This window comes from Onychomys torridus, chromosome 21, assembly GCF_903995425.1.
Source record: "Onychomys torridus chromosome 21, mOncTor1.1, whole genome shotgun sequence".
Classification (NCBI taxonomy): domain Eukaryota; kingdom Metazoa; phylum Chordata; class Mammalia; order Rodentia; family Cricetidae; genus Onychomys; species Onychomys torridus.
In genome coordinates, this window is record NC_050463.1 from 34,430,794 (window position 1) to 34,454,639 (window position 23,846).

The window sequence follows — 23,846 nt, forward strand, 5'->3', positions numbered from 1 at the left end:
ACAGATGGTTGTGAGCACCCATGTGGGTGGTGGGAACTGAACCTTGGTCTTCTGGAAGAGTGCCTTTATCCACTGAATTATACTCCTCTGTAGCCCTCACATGCTGATTTTTTCTGTATGTTCTAACATCTGAACTCGGGGTTTATGCTGGTGGTAGAAATGCTGTGTCCCCTGAGCCATTTCCCACTCCTCTGTCCTGTGTTTGTATTTCTGTCCACAAAGCCCACATATCTCCTACCTTGTTGAAGGCAAAAGGGAAAATAAAAATCTATTTTGAATGTTTAAGTTAAAATTTTCTGGAGGGCCATGTTGGGGCAGGATTGTAATCCAGTATCTTGGGGGCAGAGGCAGAAATAACTTGATAACTTGTTCTCAAGGCCAGCTTGGATAGGTAGCCAGGCCTGTTCTCATCTCCCATCTCCCCAAAAAGAAAGTTGGGAAAAAACAAACAAACAAACAAAAAAAACAACCTTTTCTACAAAAGGAGCTACTGCTTTATCTCGATTATGAAGAGTTGAGAAGACAGTTGAAAATGTCAGTGATGTCTACTGCCTTTTGTTTTCTTTATTTCCTCTCCTCCTTCCTTCCCTCCCTCTCTTATGTGCATTGGTGTTTTGCCTACATGAGGTTGTCCAGTACCCTGGAACTAGAGTTACAGACAGCTGTGAGCTGACATGTGGGTGCTGGGAATTGAACCTGGGTCCTCTGGAAGAACAGCCACTGATCTTTCGGTTTTTGGTTTGTTTTTGTTTTTTCCTGAGACCGGGTCTCTCTGTGTAGCTTTGTGCCTTTACTGGAACCCACTTGGTAGCCCAGGCTGGCCTCGAACTCCCAGAGATCCACATGGCTCTGCCTCCCAAGTGCTGGAATTAAATGCGAGCACCACCACCACCATCCAGCTAAGTGCTCTTATGTTAAAAACAGAGCCATCTCTCCAGCCCTTCTTGCTTTGTTTTTGTTTTGAAGATTTATTTATTTATTATGTGTACAATGTTCTGTCTGTATATATTCCTACACCCCAGAAAAGGGAACCAGATCTCATTATAGATGGTTATGAGCCCCATGTGGTTGCTGGGAATTGAACTCAGCACCTCTGGAAGACCTTCTGGTACTCTTAACCCCTAAGCCTTCTCTCCAGGCCTGATCTGTTTTTTTGTTTTTGTTTTTGTTTTTGTTGTTGTTCTTTTTAATAAGATCTTTATTGACAGATAACTCACATAGTATATAATTTTTCTGTTTGCACAATTTGATAGACTTTAGTCCAGCATCCTCATAGGCCCATGACACCATCACCACTTCATGTTTTAGAACATCGCTGTCTTCAATTTCTTTCTTTCCTTTTTTTTTTTGAATGCCGAATGCCGTTTACGCTCTGTTTTTGAGACAGGATTTCTCTGTGTAGCACTGTCTGGGAACTCACTCTATAGACTAGGCTGGCTTTGAACTCAGAGATCCTTCTGCCTCTGCCTCTCAAGTGCTAAGTTTAAAGACGTGGGCCACAGATTTTATCTGCCTTCATCCTGGAACTCGCTCTGTAGACCAGGATGGTCTTGAACTCACAGAAATCTGTGTGCCTCTGCCTCCCAGTACCGGGATTAAAGGCGTGTGCCACCATCGCTGGGCTGTATCTGCTTCTAAGAGGCAATTTTGTTATCGGTGAAATGACATTCTGTTTTTGTTTCTGTTTTAATACAGGGTTTCATGTAGCCCAGGTTGACCTCAAATTCCAAGTAACCTAGAATTACTGATCCTCCTATCTCTACTTTTCAAACTCTGAGATTAACAGATGTGTAATCCCCATACCTGGATTTTGTTAATTCAGATACTGTCTACAGCTAGGGTTTTGTAGCACATACCTAAAATTCCATATTTGGAAAACTCAAAGGGTCTCAAAGTTTGAGGCCTGCTTGGATTACATAGTGAGAACTTGTCTATCCCTTCCTAAAGAAAATAAAAAGAAGCATGGCGGTGGTGGCACATGCCTTTAATCCCAGCACTCCGGAGGCAGAGGTAGGCAGATATTTGTGAGTTCGAGGCCAGCCTGGGCTACCAAGCGAGATCCAGGAAAGGCACAAAGCTACACAGAGAAACCCTGTCTTGAAAAACCAAAAAAAAAATAATAATAATAATAAAATAAAATAAATAAATAAAAAATAAAAAGAAACAATATGGTAGGAGGTGAAAATGTGACTATAGACATTGATCAGTGCCGGCTAGAGAGGTGGCACTGGCTGCTCTTCCAGAGAACCTGGGTTCAATTCCCAGCACCCACATGGCAGCTCAAACTGTCTGTAACTCCAGTTCCAGGGGAACTGACAGCCACGGCAAAACCACCAATGTGTATTAAAAATAAATTTAAAAAAAATTGATCAGTGCATAGCCCAGTGATGGCTGGCGATGACACACATCTTTAATCCTAGCACTCAGGAGGCAGAGGCAGGCGGATCCCTGTGAGTTAAAGAGTCCAGCCTGGTCTACAGAGGGAGTTCCAGGACAGCCAAGGCTACACAGAGAAACATTGTTTTGAAAAAACAGACAAACAAAATGGTAATGCAAAAACATGCCTTTATTATCTGACTACCCCTCTACTTCCGTATTCTTTCCACATGGTGGGATTCTTCATTCTAAAGTTTCTGGTATTGTATATTTTGTTATTTTTGGTACTGTAATTCATTATGTTTTTAGCTTTGTTCCAGGTTACTGGATATACTAAATTTAAAAACTTTTAAAATAGGACTTAAAGAGCATTCATTACACCCTTTAAATCAAATGTAGAAGGCCCCCATGGTGCCTCATGTCTATAACCCAAGCTCTCAGCAGGATCAGAAATTCAAGGCCAGCTTCAGCTATGTAAAGTTTGAGGATAGCCTGGGCTACATGAAACTCCCTCAGAAATAAAAGAAAAAAACCAATGCTATAAAATTTATATAAACTCATTATTTAAAAAGGAACAGAAGTAAGTAATTTCAGATGAGTCTAGTCTACTGAAGTTTACATACTAAAATACTAGAGATGCTCAGTTTGGAGCTGGAGAGATGACTCAGTGTAAGAGCACTTGTTTCTCTTGCAGAGGACCTAGGTTCAGTTCCCAGCACCCACATGGTGGCCCACAACCATCTCTATAACTACAGTTCTAGGGTCAGCTTTCTGCTGACCCTGGACACCAGGCACACATACATGCAGGCAAAACACTCATACATAAGAGAAATGTTTTAAAAAATGCTACTTAAGTTAGCTAAGATTGACATTTTGTTAAACATATAAGCAGGTAGAGGGTGTATATTACATAAAGTTCTATAATTTGCTTTATGAATATCATGGATATCCTCTCATGGCAATAACTCAATAGCTGCCACCTTCCCTTTTTTTATTTTTTTGAGACAAAGTCTCCTGGTGGCAGGGCTGGAAAGAGTGTGCAGGTGCTAGCAAGCCAGTGCACAGACACAGACGCAGACTGGGACAACGTAGTGCATGTACCTGTACCCAAGGACCTATTTCATTGTTGTTTTGTCTTTTCAAGACCGTTTCTCTGTAGGTCTAGCTGTCCTGGAATGTGCTCTGTATACCAGGCTGGCCTTGAAGGTGTGAGCCACCAATGCCTGGCTAAGGTGTATCCATCATCTACCTACCTACCTACCTGAGACAGGGTCTCTCTAACACCACTGGCTGCCCTGAACTTGCTCTGTAGACTAGACTGGCCTTGAACTTGGACTCAGAGATCTTTCTCTGCCTTCTAGTGTTGGGATTAAAGGCATGTACCACCACTCCCGGCTTATGACATACTTCTTAAAACCAGGCCCGACCTTGCCGGGTGATGGGAGGCAGAGGCAGGTGGATCTCTGTGAGCTCGAGGCCAGCCTGGTCTATAGAGAGAGTTACAAGTCAGCCAAGGCTACATAGAAAAACTCTGGAACCAGGCCCTACCTCTTTAACATTTCTGCTGTCTCAATAAATCTGTCAGATTGCAGATCCATCAATGAATTTACCCTTTAATGAAATCATGCCTTCATGATCCATTCCCTCCCTGAATCCCCCCACTTGAGCAGTGACTCATTAGGAACCAAATCTTCAACACTTGAGCCTTTTGGGGATACATTTTATGTCAGAATTATAATGGTATCTGTGTTGTCATGTGCTAAAAATATTCCATAGCCTTTGGGCACCTAAAATGGCCACTGTGGTTACGAACTGCATTTAACATTTTATTTAATCTTAATTAATGCTAAAAATCGGTATGTGGCTATTATTGGATAATACAGAATCAAAGTAATTTCCCATGTTTATTGACTATTATTACATTCTTTTTTTCTTTTTTAAATAGGGTTTCTCTGTGTAGCTTTGGAGCCTGTCCTGGAACTCCACTCTGTAGACCAGGCTGGCCCTGAATTCACAGAGCTTGCCTCTGCCTCCTAAGTCCTGCCATTAAAGGCATGCACTATCACCACCACCACCCAGCTGACCATTGTTACATTCTACCCCCTACTTCCAGTATTGGGGATTGAATTTAGGGCCTTGTGTTTGCTAGTTAGGTGCTACATTCATGTACATCCATAGTGTCATGCCTCTACCCTCATTTTAAGTTTTGAGACAGTCTCACTAAGTTGTCTAGGCTAGACTTGAGCATATAGTGTAGCCAGGCTGGTCCTGTATCGGTTTCCTGAGTAGCTGAGATTGTAGATGTACTTCAACTTACAAAAATACAATATTTGTATTTTTTGCCACTAAACTTTGCTATTCAGATCTTATCTTTTGTCTTTTTCTATCTTATTCCTGATCTTTAAAATTTTAGTTTTTATTTATATGCATGTGTTTGTCTCTCTGTGTGTATGCCGTGTGTGCAGGTACACCTGCAGAGTCTAGAAGAGGGTATTAGATTTCCCAAAGCTGGAGCAGTGAGCTGCCTAGCCCAATCTGGGTCCTGGATGAACAAAATATTCTTTTTTGTTTGCTTCGTTTATTATTATTATTGTTGTTGTTGTTTTTATTATTATCATACAAATAAACAGTACAAATTCTAGTCCTAATAGTGAAATTTCACTGAGGCTTGCCCAGTGATTGAGTAAAACTAAAACTTATTATAAGCCACAGTCATCCTAGGGTTCCCCCTGCTATGTAGCCTCCCTGGTTCTGTGGGTTGCAGTCTGATTGTTCTTTGCTTTATATCTAGTATTCACTTATAAGTGAGTACATACCATGTTTGTCCTTCTGGGTCTGGGTTACCTCACTCAGGATGATATTTTCTAGTTCCATCCATTTGCCTGCAAATTTCATGCTGTCATTGTTTTTCTCTGCTGAGTAGTACTCCATTGTGTTTATGTACCTCATTTTCTTTCTTTCTTTTTTTTGGGGGGGTGGGATTCAAGACAGGGTTTCTCTGTGTAGCTTTGCGCCTTTCCTGGAACTTGCTTTGGAGACCAGGCTGGCTTCGAACTCAGAGATCTACCTGGCTCTGCCTCCCGAATGCTAGGATTAGAGGCGTGGGCCACCACCACCTGGCTGTACCACATTTTCTTAATCCATTCTTCAGTTGACTGGCATCTAGGTTGTTTCCATGTTCTGGCTATTACGAATAATGCTGCTATGAACATAGTTGGACATGTATCCTTGTGGTATAATTGAGCATTCCTTGGGTATATGCCCAAGAGTAGTATGGCTGGGTCTTGAGGTAGATTGATTCCTAGTTTTCTGAGGAACCGCCATACTGATTTCCACAGTGGTTGTACAAGTTTGCACTCCCACCTACAGTGGAGGAGTGTTCCCTTTGCTCCGCATCCTCTCCAACATTGACTGTCCTTAGTGTTGTTGATCATAGCCATTCTGACAGGTGTAAGGTGGTGTCTCAGAGTCGTTTTGATTTGCATTTCTCTGATGACTAAGGATTATTTCTTTAAATGTCTTTCAGCCATTTGAGATTCTTCCATTGAGAATTCTCTGTTTAGCTCTATAGCCCATTTTTAAATTAGATTGTTCAGTATTTTGATGCCTTGTTTCTTGAGTTCTTTATATACTTTGGAGATCAGTCCTCTGTCAGATGTGGGGTTGGTGAAGATCTTTTCCTGTTCTGTAGGCTGTAGTCTTATTGACTGTGTCTTTTGCCCTGCAAAAGCTTCTCAGTTTCAAGAGTTCCCGTTTATTAATTGTGCTCAGTGTCTGTGCTGCTGGTGTTATATTTAGGAAGTGATCTCCTGTGCCAATGCGTTCAAGACTACTTCCTACTTTTTCTTCTATTAAGATCAGTGAAACTGAATTTATGTTGAGGTCTTTGATCCACTTGGATTTGAGTTTTGTGCATGGTGACAGATATGGATCTATTTGTAATCTTTTACATGTTGACATCCAGTTATGCCAGCACCATTTGTTGAAGATGCTTTCTTTTTTCCATTGTACCATTTTGGCTTCCTTATCAAAAATCAGGTGTTCATATGTGTGTGGATTAATGTCAGGGTCTTCAATTCGATTCCATTGGTCCGTAAAGAACAAAATATTCTTTTTCTTTTTTTTTTTTTTTTTTTTTTCCTTTCCCCCAAGACAGGGTTTCTCTGTGTAGCTTTGTGCCTTTCCTGGATCTCACTCTATAGACCAGGCTGGCCTCAAACTCACAAAGATCCACCTGCCTCAGAGCAAAATATTCTTAACCACTGTGCTCTCTCTCCAGTTCCTATATCCTGGTCTGTCTGTCTTTATAAGACATCTACCTCCCTACCTCCCTAGTGTTGGGATTTCCTTCATGTCAATTTCTGAGTGTTTTATATATAAAGGTAATTTGTTATATTACAGATCTGTTTTCCTGTTTTGTCTTTTGAATGGATTCGTGGAGATATTTCTTTTCTGTACAAATATTTGTGTTTGATGTGTGTATGAAATGAAAGTCAGATGACATCTGACCTTCATTTGGAGTGTGTGCACAGAGGACAGCTTTTGTGAGTTGGTTCTCTCTCCCTCCTGAGGATTCCATGGGTTTTGTAGATCAAACTGAGGTTGTCAGGCTTATTTGGCAAAGGCATTTACATACACTGACCCATCTTATTGGCCCGTGTCCTGGGCAGGTTCTCGAGTGTGCACCCTCATACATATGTATTTTAATATTTACTTTTATTTGTGTGTGTCTATATGAGTATATTTCATGTGTGTGCAGGTGCCCACAGAGGACCTCTTGGAACTGGAGTTATAGGTGGTTGTGAACCATCTGACATAGGTGTTGGAACTGAACTTTGGTTCCTCTGCATGAGCAGGAAGTGCTCTTCACTTCTGAGCCATCGTCTCTCTAGCCCCTACACATACATATTTAATGTTAATGTAATTAAGTTGATCAGTCTTTACCTTTTCTTCTTTCTAGGTTTTGGGAATCTTATGAAATAATTTTCAAACCATTAAGAGATGATAAATTGTAGGCTGGCAATATAGCTCAGTCCTAAGATTGCTTGCCTAACAAGAATGAATTGGTTCTATCCCCAGCACTGCATGGTTACATGGCATAAACTGAGTTCTTGGTATAATCTTGTATGGCCTTAAGAGATGGAGATAGGAGAACCAAGGGTTCAGAGTTATTCTCTGCTTCCTGATGAATTTGAGACATTATGAGACCCTTGGGAGAGGGTTTTTGAGGAGGGGGAAAGGAGTGAGAAAGGGGAGTATTAAGTGATTTTATTCACTTAGATTTTGAGACAGGATCTCATGTAGTTTAGGCTGTCTCAAACTGGCTATATGTTTGAGGATGACCCTGAACTCCTGATCCTCCTGAGTGCTGGGATTTCAGGTAGGTGCCACCATGACAGGTTTATGTGGTGCCTGGACTCATGCAATGCTAGGAATGAAAACCAGGGCTTCTTGCATGCCAGGCAGGCAATGTGCCAGCTGAGTCACATCCTCAAGCCTCCTTCTGGAGTCAGAGTCACTGATGTTGAGTTATTCAGTAGCTGGTGTATTGATACTCAGTTTCAAATAACACTGTTCCTGTGGATGGTTTTAGTACTTTGTGCTCCCTTCCTTTCGTCTTGGCTTTTGTTTGGTTTTGAGATAGGGTCTTAGTTTGTAAGCCAGGTGGGCCTGGCATTTGCCATGCATCTCAGGTTGGCCTCCAAAGCAGCAGTCAGTCTGAGCCACCAGCTTGACGCCAGTGAAATACATGCTATGAAGTTTTCCCTATTGTGTATCTTTATGTAAAAAGTGATGGGGAAAACAGAGAAATAATTTTTATCCTAGTAGGTGTGGGTTAACACCAAAGAGGCTGAGGCCAGTTTGCCAGGAGCTTGGCGCCAGCGTGGGTTATATAGTAAGCTTTAGGCGGTGCTGGACTGTGTTGTGAGACCTTGTCTCAAAAAAAAAACCAACAACACAACAGAAGGAGCAAAATGGCCGTGTTGTGGTCTGTGTGAAAGAGGACAGGTGGTAAGCAGCCTTACGAGCTGAGTGGGCATTAGCTAAGTGCCAACAAAGACTAGACAGGAACTTTGGAGTGAGGACCACACGGCTCAGCTAAGTTCATACTCTGAAGTGACACTTTGTTTTCACAGCTTGGTCTGATTTTAAGAGGACCAGTTAATCTGCTTGGGACCATGACACAGAAATTGTGAGATAAATGTATATTGCTTTAACAAAAATTTGATAATAAAATGTATAGTCATGAATAAGAATAAGTATGTTGTTGAAGCTGTATAGTGGTAAATTAATGAAATCTGAGTGTTCAAGGCCTCAGTGTTTAAAAATGATGAGTAAAGGCTGGAGCAATGGCTCAATGGCTAAGAACATGGAATGCTCTTGTGGAGCACCCTTTTGATTCCTAATACCCTTGGCTAGCATTGACAACTACCTGTAACTTGAGATTCAGGGGGATCTAACTCCCTGAGTCTGCAGACACCTGCATTCATGTGTGTATACATACACGAATGCACACATATCCCCTCTAGAAGTGGAAATCTTAAAGATGATGGATAAAAATGTACAGAGGAATACTATGTAAGGTCATTGTCAAATGAGGCACAAGGTGAGGAGAAGGAAGACTGACACGTGTTTGATATATTGCTAATTCACCTTTGAGTATTATGAAGTAGTACATGGGAGAGAAACGCTATCTATCAAGGTGGAAGGCTGAAACACATTGACCTGAGGTGTTTTTATTCTGGGAAGAGTAGCTTTTTATGCAGGAGCTAGCAGGTCTGTTTTAGGCTGTTGGGCCATGTGTGGGGTTTGTTATAGAGGTCTGGAAAGTCTAGTATGACTGGTGTGTATTTCTTCCCTTGGCCTTCACACTGTTTTCATGTTACGTTTCTTTTCCTCACATGTATTACACATGGAGTTCTCCAGCTGAACGGTTTTCTCAAATTCTGTTGGTCTCCTGAAGTGTGAGGAGCTTTAGTGCGGTTCTTTCACACAAAAATTGTACTAGTTCTGTATTATTATTTGTTTTTGTTAATTTGGTGAGTTAGAGTCTTGCACTGTATAGCCTTAACTGGCCTGGAACTTGCTATGGAGGCCAGACTGCCCTGAGTGCTGGGATTTTAGTTCTTAGTTATCATGCCTGGCTTACTTATCCTTAATTTTTTTTTAAGCTGAGGATTGGACCCAGGGCCTTGCAATTGCTAGGCAAGTGCTCTACCACTGAGCTAAATTCCCAACCCTCTTAACGGTTTTTATTAGTGCACATTAAGTTATATATAATGATGAATTTCATAACAACATTTTCATCCATGCACATGAATTTCCTCATTTTATCCACCATTGTCTGTCTTGTCTCCTCCTCCTGCTGATGCCCTTCCTCTTCCCGACTTTACCTTGTATTTTCTTTGCTGTTAACAGTTTGGTGGCCCAGTGAGTTTTCATCTGGCTTGCCTCCTGGTGCACGGAGGAGGAGTTATTGACGAGATTGTGGGCACTTGCCAGTGTAGCCACTGAAGAAAATGCCCCTTCCTCCTCCTCTAGCAGCCATTAACTGCCAAGATTCCCAGGAAGGGGGTGGCTCATAGGGGCCACTCCCTACTAATTTGGGTCTTCGAGATAGAGTCTCTCAGTGTCAGAGCTAGTCCAGGCTGACCTCAAATTCCTGTTGATCTTTCTGCCTCCACCTCATAGCCTTGCCTCCTGGCCTCAGCTATGGTCATAGGTGTGAGCCACCACACCTTCTTTCTAAGTTTGTGTTTGTCGTCCCCCGTGCTGCCCTGGAGAATAGAGTATACCTACCTTTTAGAATCACTGTGTTGCCTGGCGGTGGTGGTGTACTCCTTTAATCCCAGCACTCGGGAGGCAGAGCCAGGTGGATCTCTGTGAGTTCAAGGCCAGCCTGCGCTACCAAGTGAGTTCCAGGAAAGGCGCAAAGCTACACAGAGAAACCCTGTCTCGGAAAAAAAAAAAAAAAAGAATCACTGTTTTACTTATCACCATATAGTTCCCTTTACTAACCTGTATATATTGTCATTGTCTTATGATACTACAAATTAGAAAGCCCATGAAAGATTATAATTTTGCATATAACTATGGAATATATATATAAAACAAAAAGACTATATATGTAGTCTTTTTTTGTTTTTTTCCATGCAGAATTTCTCTGTGTAACAGCCTTGGCTATCCTGGAACTCCCTTGGTGGACCAGGCTGGCCTCGAACTCACAGAGATTCCCCGTCTGGGATTAAAGGTGTGAACCACCACACCTGGCATAGAAAATAATTTCTTTGTTTGTTTTTTTGTTTTTTGAGACAGGGTTTCTCTGTGTAGCTTTGCACCTTTCCTGGATCTCACTCTGTAGACCAGGCTGGCCTCGAACTCACAAAGATCCACCTGCCTCTGCCTCCCGAGTGCTGGGATTAAAGGCGTGTGCCACCACCGCCCAGCCAGGAAAATAATTTTGAAAGTTCAGGAGAATAGCCTATTATGCTTACCATATATTTGCTCTTTATTATTATTTTTAAAATTATTATTTTATGTGTATGGATGTTTTGCTTGTATGTATATTTGTATACTATGTGCATGTCTGGTACCCTTGGAGGTCAGAAGAGGGCATTGAATTCCCTGGAACTGAGGTTAAAACCTGTTGTGAGCTGCCATGTGGGTGCTAGGAACTGAACCAGAGTCTTGTGAAAGAGCAGCCAGTGAGTGCTCTTAACCTCTGAACCATCTCTCCAGCTCCCAACTCTTTATATTGTTTTTAGATAATATTTTTTGGAGATAGGGTCTCACGTAGCCCACACTGGCCTGGAACTCCCTATGCAGTCAAGGATGACCTTGAACTTCTGATCCTTCCACCTCTGCCAGAGTACGTCACTGAATCCAACTTGTTCTTTCATTATATGTTGTTCAGACTCTGATAGTATTTCTTTTCTGCCTTGAAAACTTTTAGCTATCTTTTAGAGCATAGTCTCCGAGCAACAGATTCCTAGTTTCTCTTTCGTGAGAGAGATCCCTGATACCACCTTGTTGTTTGAGTTTTCCTGCCTGGCCCAGTCAGGACAAATCTCTCTTACTCGCCAGTCCCACAGTCGCTCAGACCCAACCAAGAAAGCACACAGAAACTTACATTGTTTAGAAACTGTATGGCCGTGGCAGGCTTCTTGTTATCTGCTTCTTCTATCTTAAATTAACCCATTTCTGTTAGTCTATACTTTGCCACATGGCTTGTGGCTTACCAGTGTCTTTACATGTTGCTTTTCATGGCGGTGGCTGGCGGTGTCTCTCCCCAGTCTTCTACTTCCCAGAATTCTCTTCTCTCTTGTCCCGCCTATACTTCCTGCCTGGCCACTGGCCAACCAGAACTTTATTTACACAGAGCGATATCCACAGCACCACCTCCAGGTTTGGTAATTCTGAAAGACAACACATGAGGCTCAGCTTTTAGTCAGACTAATCATCGTCATTTGTTATGGCAAAGAATTCGGTTCAAACCTGGGTACAGTAGAAACAGGATATGGCACATGGACCTATGATCTCAAAACTGGAGGCAGGATTTGGATTGAGATTTTATTTCAAGGAGAGAAAAGAAAAAAAAAAAGCTGGGAAGATGATTCACTTGGTCAAAAATGTATACAAGCATGAGGACTTGAGTTTGGATCCTCAGCACCCACATAAAAAACCAGGTATGGTAGTATATGCTTGTAATCCTAGGATTGGGGAAGGAAGACAGGCAGACCCCTGCAATTCACTGGCCAACAGTGAACCCAGGCCTAAGTGAGAGAATGTCGCAGAAAGGAAGATGGAGGGCTGCTAACGGTAATATACTTGAGGTTGACCTTTGGCATCCACTCACAGGTACACATGCATGAATGTGTATTCACATACAACAAATTCAAATTGAAGTGAGTAGATAGAAAATATGCTTAGGTGAAATTTGGAGGAAGGTTTCAAGTGGTTTCTGAGTATGAGTGAATTATGACAAGGAGTAAGATGTTGTCTGTCACAAAACAGTGCCAGGGAGTTTTTATTGAGAATAGGTCAGCATATATCACAATTCTGCATTTCTAGAAGGAAAGCAGATGTTCATAGAAATCACATGGATTGTACAGGTACATTTCTCTCCAAATCCAACTCGTCATATAGCAGCCAGTGGATATTTGTTGGAGGCAGGACAGAATAAGGACAATAGTTACAGGCTTGTTCTGTTCTTTTCCTTGTCTGTGGATGTTCTCTATAAGAGTAACTTCTCCCGGGGTGGGGGTGGGGGTGGAGGGGGGGGTGGCGCATGCCTTTAATCCCAGCTCTTGGGAGGCAGAGGCAGGAGGATCTCTGAGTTTGAGGCCAGCCTAGTCTACACATTGAGTGCCAGAACAGGCTCCAAAAGCTACACATACAAACTGTCTGGAAAAAAAACAAACAACAACTAAAAAACCTTTGTTTTTAAATTTGGTTTTTTTGTTTTGCTGTGTACTTCTGGATGTCCTGGAACTCTCTGCAGACCAGGCTGGCTTTGAACTCCAGAGATCCACCTGCCTCTGCCTCCTGAGTGCTGGGATTAATGGTGTACACCACCATGCCCGGCAAAGAACAACTTTGTCTTGTAAAATTTTTAAGTGTGTGTGTGCCTGTGCTTGCAGAGGTCAGGGTTAGATTCTGTTTCCCTGGAGCTAGAGTTATAGATAGGTAGTTGTGAGCTGCCTGACGGGGGTGCTGGAAAATGAGCTTCCTCCGGAGGAGCATTTTGGGTTACAGACAGTTGTGAGCTGTCATGTGGGTGTTGGGAATTGAACCCAGGTCCTCTGGAAGAGCAGCCAGTGCTCTTAACTGCTGAGCCATCTCTCCAGCCCCTGGAAAATGTTTTTATGAACATGTTTGCACAGTTCTTTGTCTCAATATATGCTTTTAGTTATTTTTATTAGGAAAATTGCTAGGCCATAGTTTTAGCTTTTTATTTTTTTGAAATTAGAACAGGCTGTTTTTAAATTCACTATATAACCTAGGGTGACCTGCGTTCAATTCCCAGCAACCACATGGCGGCTCACAACCATATGATACTCCAGTCCCAGTGTATCCAACACCCTCACACAGACATACACACGGGCAAAACACCAATGCACATGACATTTGGACTCATGATCTTCTCTACCCTCTTGTACTGAGATCGTATGTGTACATTACCACATCCAGGTTTTGAGGTTTGGACTTGTATTCCACCGCTTTCTGCATGCTTGGCAAGCATTCTATTAACTGAGCTGTAACTTCAGCCCTATAAGAGTTCTTTATATATTCTAGAGTCTACATGCATGTTTGTTACTGTGTAGATCCATAGGTAATTTTCATAAAGGGTCTTTTGGTTTTGTGTCATGGTCATCCTCCGCACCCCCCACCCCAATAGGGCTTCTCTGTGTAGTCCTGGCTGTTCTAGAACTTACTCTGTAGATCAGGCTGACCTCAAACTCAAGAGATCTGCCAGCCTCCCGAGTACTGGGAATAAAGGTGTGCCACCACTGCCCAGCTGCTTTCGTCAGTGTGTAACTCTGCCAGCAGCAAGAGAAACCACTGCTTTTGCCGTGTTATACATATTTTCTCAGGCTACTATTACTATTTTTTTTCTTTTTTTTTTTGCTTAAAAGGTATGAGAGCTTTGATATTCAATTATGATTAAATATTACCATACATAATGAGAGTATATTACTGTAAGCAAACATATTTCCCTCTGAAGTTTTTCCTATAAATTTCTAATTGTTAGGCGGGCGGTGGTGGCGCACACCTTTAATCCCAGCACTCGGGAGGCAGAGGCAGGCGGATCTCTGTGAATTCGAGGCCAGCCTGGGCTACCAAGCGAGTTCCAGGAAAGGTGCAAAGCTACACAGAGAAACCGTATCTCAAAAAACAAAAAACACAAACAAAAAAAAATTCTAATTGTTTTTGTGTTGTTTTTTTGAGACAGGGTTACTCTGTAGCTTTGGAGGTTGTCCTGGATCTCATTTTGTAGACCAGGCTGGCCTCAAACTCACAGAGATCCATCTGCCTCTGCCTCCCGAGTGCTAGGATTACAGTGGGATTACAGGCGTGTGCCACCACCGGCTGGCATTGTGGGTTTTTTTGTTTTGTTTTTTTTTAAATATAAGATCTTTAGTGACACATAATTCACAATTTTCCTGTTTGCACAATTTGATAGACTTTAGTCCAGCATCCTCATAGGCCCATAACACCATCACCACTTCCTTTTTTAGAACATCGCTGTCTTCAATTTCTCCCCCCCCCCCCTTTTTTGATGCCGTTTATTGAAGGAGGGAGGAGGTCTTAAATACAGGTTTACAGCACAATGGGAGAACCCCGGAGAGCAGAAGTTCGCTTCTAATTTTTTTTTTTTTTTTTTTTTTCAGCTGAGGATCAAACCCAGGGCCTTGTGCTTGCTAGGCAAGCGCTCTACCACTGAGCTAAATCCCCACCCCCACTTCTGATGTTTTACAATCTTGCATCTAAGCTATTAACACCCAATATGCAGGATACACAGACCAGGAACTTCCCTTAAGCATTCAGGAGGGTGGAATCTCGAAAGGAATTAGCATAGGGAGGATATCAAGGTCAGGGTCAGCAAGCAAGGCTACGGTTACGAAAAATTGGGGCCAGAGACCTATAGGTTCCCTCCTTTTACTAAAAATTGAGCTTCTGACTTAGGTTGCATGGGACGTCAGCAGGTCACCTTACCTGTCATGGAGACACCTGTCCAGGACACACAGGCACTCTGTCTTAGGTTGGTGAGTACCCCCTCAGGAATTTCCCGTCTCTGAATACTCATTTTCATACAGGCTCAATCGTGTGTGAGCTGCAGAGTTAACTGTTGCCAAAGATCTCTAAGTGGCACTGGGCTTGCAATCTGGGTGTTTGACACAGAAAAGACCAACAGAAGTCTTAAGCCACCTATAGCCAGTAAGCTAAATGCAACTGAGTCATTCCCTTCCTTAACAAGTCTTACTGCAAATAGGAGTCCTTGTAAGATGGTATCCCAAAGCAAATGGAACTTGAGTTTGTAAATTATAACTTTCAAAGCCAATCGAAATGTCTTGATTTAAATTTGTCATGCCCAATAGAATGAAAGATTAATTAACTGTGGTAGCTACTTTTGCTGCCAGGGTCTCCACTGTGCTAGCTGTAGTAACCAATTATGAAATGACAATCCCAGAAACAGTAGTAGTGGTGGTCGTCACTGGTAAAACAGCAACAACGGCAGCAGCGATGTCAAATTCTCTTCTGGAGCATGTGGAGCATTGGCATGGACACAACTCCAGGAACACAAACCACCAAGGCCCATTATTTTTGATCCCAGCACGACTTAAGCTGGCAGCTCTGCAAAAGAACAGCTAAGAACCATAAATAAAAAAAACAGGCAGCTCACAAGGAGCAGAACTAATGGTTTCATAATGGCTATATTCGGGCTCATAAACTTTAAGGTATCTTCAAAGGGGGCTAAATGAATTTCAGGAGGCCAAAAAGTGTTGCACAGAGCCAGCCACTCCTGAGAAGTAGGTACTACTCCAGCTTGAATAGGATTGTGAGAATGAAAATGCTTAGCTGGCATGCTACTGTTAATAAATGGAGGTCTGTGATCTTCAGTGTTATCCTTAATCTCCTAGGTGTCTGGGTGACACGTTCTCAAACATACTTGAAAAAGCAGTTACCATACATTACCTTCTGGAGAATCTAACCGCATGGCTTGCAGTTCCTAGGCTTACATTAATGCTTGTCTAATTGTGTTTGATTTATTAACATTTCTTCCTTTTATTAGTTTCCCTCTAAATATTAGGGGTGTGTGTTTTGTTTGTTTTTGACACAGTCTTGCCATATAGCACAGGTTGTCCTGGAACTCAAAACCCTTCTGCCTCAGCATGCAGTTCTGAGTTCTTTCTTCTAGTGCTTTCTTTGAATAAGTATTTTCTCATTGATTTTTCTCAGACAACTGTGTGTGTGATAATGTTTTCCCATTTTCTCCTGGCTTTTCTTTAGATTATGCTTATGAATGCATGCATGTTACTTCACATAGTACCAGCTTTATTACTTTTATGTCATATTGACTTAATAAAGGTAGAATTCATGAAAGGGAATATTACATAAAGCAGACAGCTCTAGGTTAAAATAAAAATTTTTACATAATAGGAAATACAAAAGCGACAAGCAAGAAGAAAACCTTTTAATCATCCTGCTCAATGCCAGTGTTGTTGATAGGACAACTTACCTTCTTGAATTTAATTCTACCCTCCTCCTCGACTAACCTTGTCTTGTTTGTGGCGTCATTACTATGTAACAGTTACTGACCTTGAAGAAATAATACTGGCTACTTGGAAGGAATAATAAGTGCTTCTTAACTTTGGGTGAAATCTAGCACAATTCACTAGACTAGGAAGAGTATGACTTGAGTAGGGAGTACTGATATTAGAATGTCGTCATAATGGAATTCAGAAGCTTGTTATATTTCCTTCCCCTTGGTTCTTTGTGCAAGAGTCCCCTCACTATTTAGTTCTGTTTCCTTCCTTCCTTCCTCCCTCCCTCCCTCCCTCCCTCCCTTCCTTCCTTCCTTCCTTCCTTCCTTTTTTTTTTTCTTTCTTTTTTTTGAGACAGGGTTTCTCAGTGTAACTCTGTCCTGGAACTCACTCTGTAGAGCGGGCTGGCCAGAAACTCACAGGGATGCCCGTGCCTCTGACTCCTGAGTGCTGGGATGAAAGCAGTGCACCACCACCGCCTGGCTAGTTGTGTTTTCAGTTTGAAGTGCCTGTGTTCCTTTCTCTCTCCTACTCTTCCCTCCTCCCTTCAGCAGGATGGCTTCTCTGTGTAAAGTTCAGTTTCTGCACAGTGTTCATATACAGTGAGTTTGGTAGGTGGGAAAGTAGCATCTTGACTTCATTCTGTTCCTCAGTTTCAAATATCAGGTAGTACAAGTTGGGATGATGAAGCAAATGTCAAAACTGTACCCCCACTTCTCTCATGTGGGGATCAAAATTTGGAATGGCAAGGATCTCCTTTTGTCTTGGTTTGGAAATTCATTTCTTCCATTGGCAAAAGTAGTTCATTGACTCCCATTCCCTGTTGGTTTTGATGTTCTAGGAAGACTTCAATGTTAGTTGTTGACCTGGATGCCAGTTCACTGCTAAGCCTGCTGAATCTGATGGCTTTTCCTGATTAAATGGAGTCTGAGTTCTCACAGCTAGTTACAGCAATTTTGTTGTTGAAAAACAGAATGTTTCTATTAACCTTGCAGTTTAGACATTGTTGACCACTATTAACTTCAGAAGAATTTTGCCCTTTTAAAAAAATGTTATTTTTATGTGTTTGAGTGTTTTCCCTGCACACTTGGTGTTATTGAGGCCAGAAGAGGATGTTGGATTCTTTCAAACTGAAGTTATAGAGGTTGTGAAACTTCACAGTGGTACTAGGAATTGAACCTGGATCATCTAGAAGAGAATCCATTGTTCTTTACTGCTGAATTTTCGCTCCCTGTTTTTAATTTTTAAATTTTTTTGGTCAATATAGGGTTTCTCTGTGTAGGCCTGGAGCAAACTCTGTAGACCAGGTTAGCCTCAAACACAGAGATCCACATAATACTACCTTCAAGTGCTGGAATTAAAATCCTGTGCCACCATGCCTGACACAAATTTGTCTTTTTTTTCTTTTTTAAAAATTTATTTCAAATTTGACTTTTCTGAAGGCACTAAAATGTTTTTGTTTTTCTTCCAGTTCCTCTAGTTTATTTGGTAGTTTTTTTTCCCTGGCTCTTAGGCATCTTGTATAGCACAGACTTTCAAAACCTTCTACTCTGCATGTGTTCTGGTTGATCTCTGTGAACTAAAAAAAGTATTAGTAGTTCCCCTGCTTAAGGCTTTTTGGTCAGTAAATAATTCTTATGCCAGGCATGAAGAGATTGTCATGTTATTAACATTTTAAATGTAAAATTAAATGATCCAGGTTACACAAAATTCAGACTCTTCATATTTTCACTTCTTTTTTGTTTTGTTTTTTTTGGTTTTTCGAGACAGGGTTTCTCTGTGTAGCTTTGCGCCTTTCCTGGAACTCACTTGGTAGCTCAGGCTGGCCTTGAACTCAGAGATCTGCTTGGCTCTGCCTCCCAAGTGCTGGGATTAAAGACGTGCACCACCAACGCCCGGCATCTTTTCACTTCTTGAATGAACTTACTAGACACTGATAATTTAAATCCTGCTTTTTGTTTTGTTTTGCTTTTTTTTTTTTTTTTTTTTTTTTTTTTTTGGGATACAGGGTTATACTATAAATTCCTGGCCCACTTGGAACTTGCTAAGTAGATAGGCTGGCCTGGAACTCACAGGGATCCAGTGCCCGCCTCTGCCCCTCTGCCTCATGGGTGCTAAAAATAAAGGCCTGCACCACTTCTGGCTGAGGAGTATGTTAGTAAGTACTTTAGGAACTTTGTTCACTGCCCTTGAATTCTTTGTCTCCTTTTTAAAAAATTATTTATTTATATTTTATGTGCATTGTTGTTTTTCCTGCTTGTATGTCTGTGTGAGGGTGTTGGGTCCTCTAGAATGAAAGTTACAGACAGTTGTTAGGGGCCATGTGACTTCTGGGAATTGAACCCGAGTCCTCTGGAAGAGCAGTAAGTAGGTGCTCTTAACAGCTGAACCATCTCTCCAGCCCTGCCCTTGAGTTCTTTATGCTGTTAATTTTTTTTAAAAGATTTATTTATTTATGTATTTTATGTATATGAGTGCTCCGTTTGCATGATGGAAGAGAGCTTCAGACAGAAGAGGGCATCAGCTGCTATTACAGATGGTTGTTGAACTCAGGACCTCTGGAAGAGCAGCCAGTGCCCTTAACCACTGAGCCATCTCTCCAGCACTATACTGTTGATTTCTAATTTTTTTCATGTTTGATCATATTGTCGATATTGTCATAAGAGTAGTTTGTTTAAATTGTGTTTTGTAGTTTGAACAGTTCCAGTAGAATTTTTTGTGAGACAGACACTGTCCTCCTGTGGTCAGAATAAGGTAACTGTTCTGGAAAACTGCTAGCCTACATTGAGCTGATGGTAAAAGATTATAATATGGTATGCCTCCCTTGGATTCCTCCCACCTTAAAGAGTTTTCCTCACTTTTCCTTAGTAAATCTACACTTGCTGGACTTTTTAAAAAATAATAAATTGTATAGTTTAGTATTTTTATTGTATGATTCCATAGTTTAGTATTTTTATTGTATGATTCCATAGTTTAGTATTTTTATTGTATGATTCCATAGTTTAGTATTTTTGCTCAGATATATTTTGATTCTTCTCAGGTTTTCTAGTGTATGCATGTATTTTTCTCATTCTTTATATTTTCTAAGGGAGATTACGATAATTAAACATAAGCCAGGCTGTGGTGGTGCACTTCTTTAGTCCCGGCATCAGAAGGCTGAACTTGAGGCAAGCCTGGTCTACAAATCGAGTTCCAGGACTGTTACATGTAGAAACCCTGTCTAACTTCCTTCCCAAAAAAGATAGTTAAGTATAAACAAAAATGGGTACGGACAGGCGCAGCCGTCCTTTTGTTATTAGTGTTCGTTGTGAGGTTATGTGCACACAGCTCAGAAAACAACTTGTAATGCAAGAGGCATGTTTCTCTTCCTTCCCATGGGGGTGCTGGGGATTGAACTCGGGTTTCTGCTCTCACTTGTGGTCCGTCTTGCCGTCCCAGGTCCTGTTCTGTTGTGTTTGGTTCCCCAGCTGTCATGGAACTCATTATGTAGCCTAGACTGAGAATCATCAGTTTGTGGCAGTGTCCCTGTCTCTCCTAAGAGCTTTAATTACAGGCACGATCCATTTTCAGGGAGACACCCTCAGCATATGTAGTCTAGGCTGGCTTCTAACTGGTACTGCTGCCTCTCCCTCCACAGCACTGGACTTAGAGTCACACACCATTCTGTCCAGCTTCCAAGGGACTGTCGCATGGAAACACAAGTGTTTTACTCATGAGAGTCTACTCTTGGTTTTTCTTGCAGTTTGGTGTCATTTCTGAACAGGGAGTGATTTTTATGATGCATTTTGGAATTTATGATTATTTTCTATTTCTGTATGTTTTTGTTTAATTAGTAGAAATTAATATACCATTAGTTTTTTTGTTTTGTTTTGGTTTGGTTTTTTTGATACAGCGTTTCTCTGTGTAACTTTGCGCCTTTTTCCTGGAACTCACTTGGTAGCCCAGGCTGGCCTCAAGCCCACAGACTTGCACCTGGCTCTGCCTACTGAGTACTGGGATTAAAGGTGTGTGCCACCACCACCACCACCGCCGCCACCAGGCACCAATAGTAATTTATAGGGAAAACTGCAGGAAAAAAACAGAAGGCTAATAGACTAAGGAAAGCATGCTCTTGTGTACTTCATCTAAGTAATGATGGTGAAGGTTTGATGAAGCTTACATCAGAAGTAGGATGTGGCAAAGATTATTGGCTCCTGCTTCAGAATGCTGAGTGCTGGGGCTAGAGACCTGAACCACCATTTCTTGAAGCACAGTTGCGTGTGTCTGATCTTAACAGTTGCCATTTGGGGTCTGTTGTGTAGTTCGTCTTTTGTGAGTTGTGCTGATGGTTGTAGATTATGTATCTGACATTTTGATGCTGTTATACAGCCATGAGGAAGGTCTCCCTTTACTGTGCTTCAGATCAAAAATGACAGATTGTCTTGGAACACTTTCTGTCTGTATCAGTGTGCTCTTGGGTTTCAGGTTACTGTTGAATCTGGGCCAGGAGGTTGTCGAGAAAACAAAACCAGGAAATGGACTTCTGACTATATTGTGTTTTTTCTAATTGTGGTTTCCTTTTACCTGCTGCCATTTTCAGAGTCCTCAAATAGCGATTCCGTTCATTCTGTCCAGAATTTTAGTTAAATTTAATGGGAAAGACAGAACAAACTAACTTACTGTGTTGCATCCAAAACTCTGACATATTTTTTTAAGGAAGCATGGATTTAGCTGGGCATGTGAGGTATGCCTTTAATTCCAGCACTCTTGGGAAGCAGAGGTAGAAATCCACTTGCCTCTGTCTCCTGAGTTCTGGGATTAAAGGTCTGTACCACTGCACCCCGCTAAAGTAGATAATCTAAAGATGTGTACACAGGTAGGGAGGGATGTGATATGGGAATGGAGACTAAGAGTAAGCAATTTCATATTCTTTAATAGGAGTCATTAAAGTGTTAATTTTAGCCTTTTTGATCCATTTCTGCTTCATAATTTGACTTACTGTTTGTGATTGACAGGAAATATCTGACCTGGGTGAAGTCTCTAGATATGTATGTTATAGATCTAATTATTGACATAGTTATAATAATAGACAATTACAAGAATGAGAACTTAAAATAAGAATCCATTGTTATTTCTGGTTTCTCAGGTCTTAGAAAAATATCCCAATACACCTATGAGTCATAAAGAAATTCTTCAAGTTATCCAGAGAGAAGGACTAAAGGAAATCAGGTGAGTTATTAAAGTATTACTACTAATAATTGTGTTTAGAATATCCAATAATATTTAGTATACTTTGGTATTCTTTGTCTTAAACATTCATTTGTTAGTATAATGTACTTTATGAACTTCTGGTTTATTCATCTCTCAGTTCTTAGATTTTTTTTAAGTCATAGCATTTATAAAATCAAAAGTAAGTATAGTAAATTCTTTATGAAAAAGTAGCTGCTTTTCAAAGCCTATGCACCTTGATTCTTAGGAAGGCCTGGAGTCATCTGTAAGCTGTCATCTATCACTTTGTGCTTGTAATTGTATAAAAATTATTATACAGGAGCTTCAGAAGTAGGCAGTGTAAGAAGAAATACAATTTCTTAAAAAGAATGAAATGGAAAAGATCTTTGTGTGTCAAGAGAAAGTCTTTGCTGGGCATCATCACCCATACCTGTAGTCCAAGATGCTTGAGAGAAGCTAAGGCTGGAAGATCACTTGTGCCTATGAGTTCTGGACCAGCTTGGGCAACATAGCAAGAGCCTCTCCCCAAAAATAAATAGATAAATAAACAAACAAATACATAAATATGGCTGCCAAGATGTCTCAAGGAGGGAAAGCTCCTGCCAGTTCAGTGGCCTGAGTTCAGTCTCCAGAGCTAGCTCACAGTGGAAGAAAGGAGATGACTTCTGGAAGTTGTCCTTTGGTCTCCACGTGCATTCTGTTTGACACGTGCATAGACACACACACACACACTTAAAAATGAACTTTCAGTCTTCAAATGTAGTAGATGTGTTAATAGGGTCAAAGATAATCTTCGATTTGTAAGAGTGTTGTTATGTTAGCATATAATAGTTATTGCATAATTAAGACTACCTGTCATTAAGAAATGTTAAAATTATGCCAGATTCATTGTGTATATTGAGATAAATTTGGCCTTCTACACTGGGGATATTTCATTAAGATAAGAAATTTGAATAAAAAAATAGTAGGTATGCTGGGGCGCATTTATAATCTCAGTTTTCAGGAAGTTGAGACAAGTGCCAGGCCACCCTCAGCTACTTATTGAATACCAGGCTGCTAGGGCTACCCAGCAAACTCTGTGTATTAGTTACTTGGTTGCTATGATAAAGCATTATGACCAAGGCAACTTATAAAGAAAGCTTTCAGTTGGGTTTACAGTCAGAGAGGGTGCTAGAACAGTAATTGAGAGCTTACCTCTTGGTTCACAAGCACGGGACAGAGTGAGCCAGACTGGGAATTAGATGGGTTTTTGAGACCTCAAAGCACACCCTCCATGACACTCTTCCAAGAAGGCCACACCTCCTAATCCTTCCTAAAATACTTCCAACAGTCAGGGACCAAGCATTTAAGTATATGAATCTATGGGAATCATTCTCTTTAAACTACCATACCCTGTTTCACAACATTAAATCAGAATAAGGATACAAAGTTTGTGGTTTGTTTTTTTTGCTGTTTGTCTGTTTGTTTTTGACACAGCGTTTCTTTGTGTAGTCCTGGCTATCCTAGAACTTACTCTGTAGTAAGATCTTGCCTTGAAAGCAGAGATCCACCTGCTTCTGCCTCTGTCTCTGCCTCCTGAGTACTGGGATTAAAGGTCTCTGCCACCATGGCCTGGCTCATGGTGGTTCTTAACTATGGGCAGGGGGTCACTCTTTGGTGTGCGAGGAGCTACTTTTGAAGGTAATACTGCACAAGAAGAGGAACACACTGTGTCATTTAATAGGCAGGTAATAGGAACACCACGGATCTTACATGGACAGTTCCTCACATTGAAGAGTCGCCAGTGATGCTTCTTTGAGAAACACTGAATTATGCTAAAAATTTTAAAAATAGACTGCAAGTATTTTTTTGTAAGTAACTATTGGATGATCTATTTTTTTTTTTTTTTTTTTTCAAATTTGATTCTTTGGGAGTTTCACATCATGCACCCCAATTCTATTTACCTCCCAGCCTCCCCAAATCCTTCCCTAACCCCAACAGTGCCCCCCAAGAAAA

General features: G+C 41.2%; 1 protein-coding gene across 1 annotated transcript in view; it reads left to right on the forward strand.

Moving 5' to 3' along the window:
* Positions 1–23,846, forward strand: part of Asxl2 (ASXL transcriptional regulator 2) — a 92,670-nt gene that overhangs the window by 3,315 nt on the left and 65,509 nt on the right. Inside the window, exon 2 of the mRNA XM_036171104.1 lies at positions 21,769–21,851. Within this exon, the coding sequence (XP_036026997.1) occupies positions 21,769–21,851 (83 nt within the window). The remainder of the gene's footprint in view (positions 1–21,768; positions 21,852–23,846) is intronic.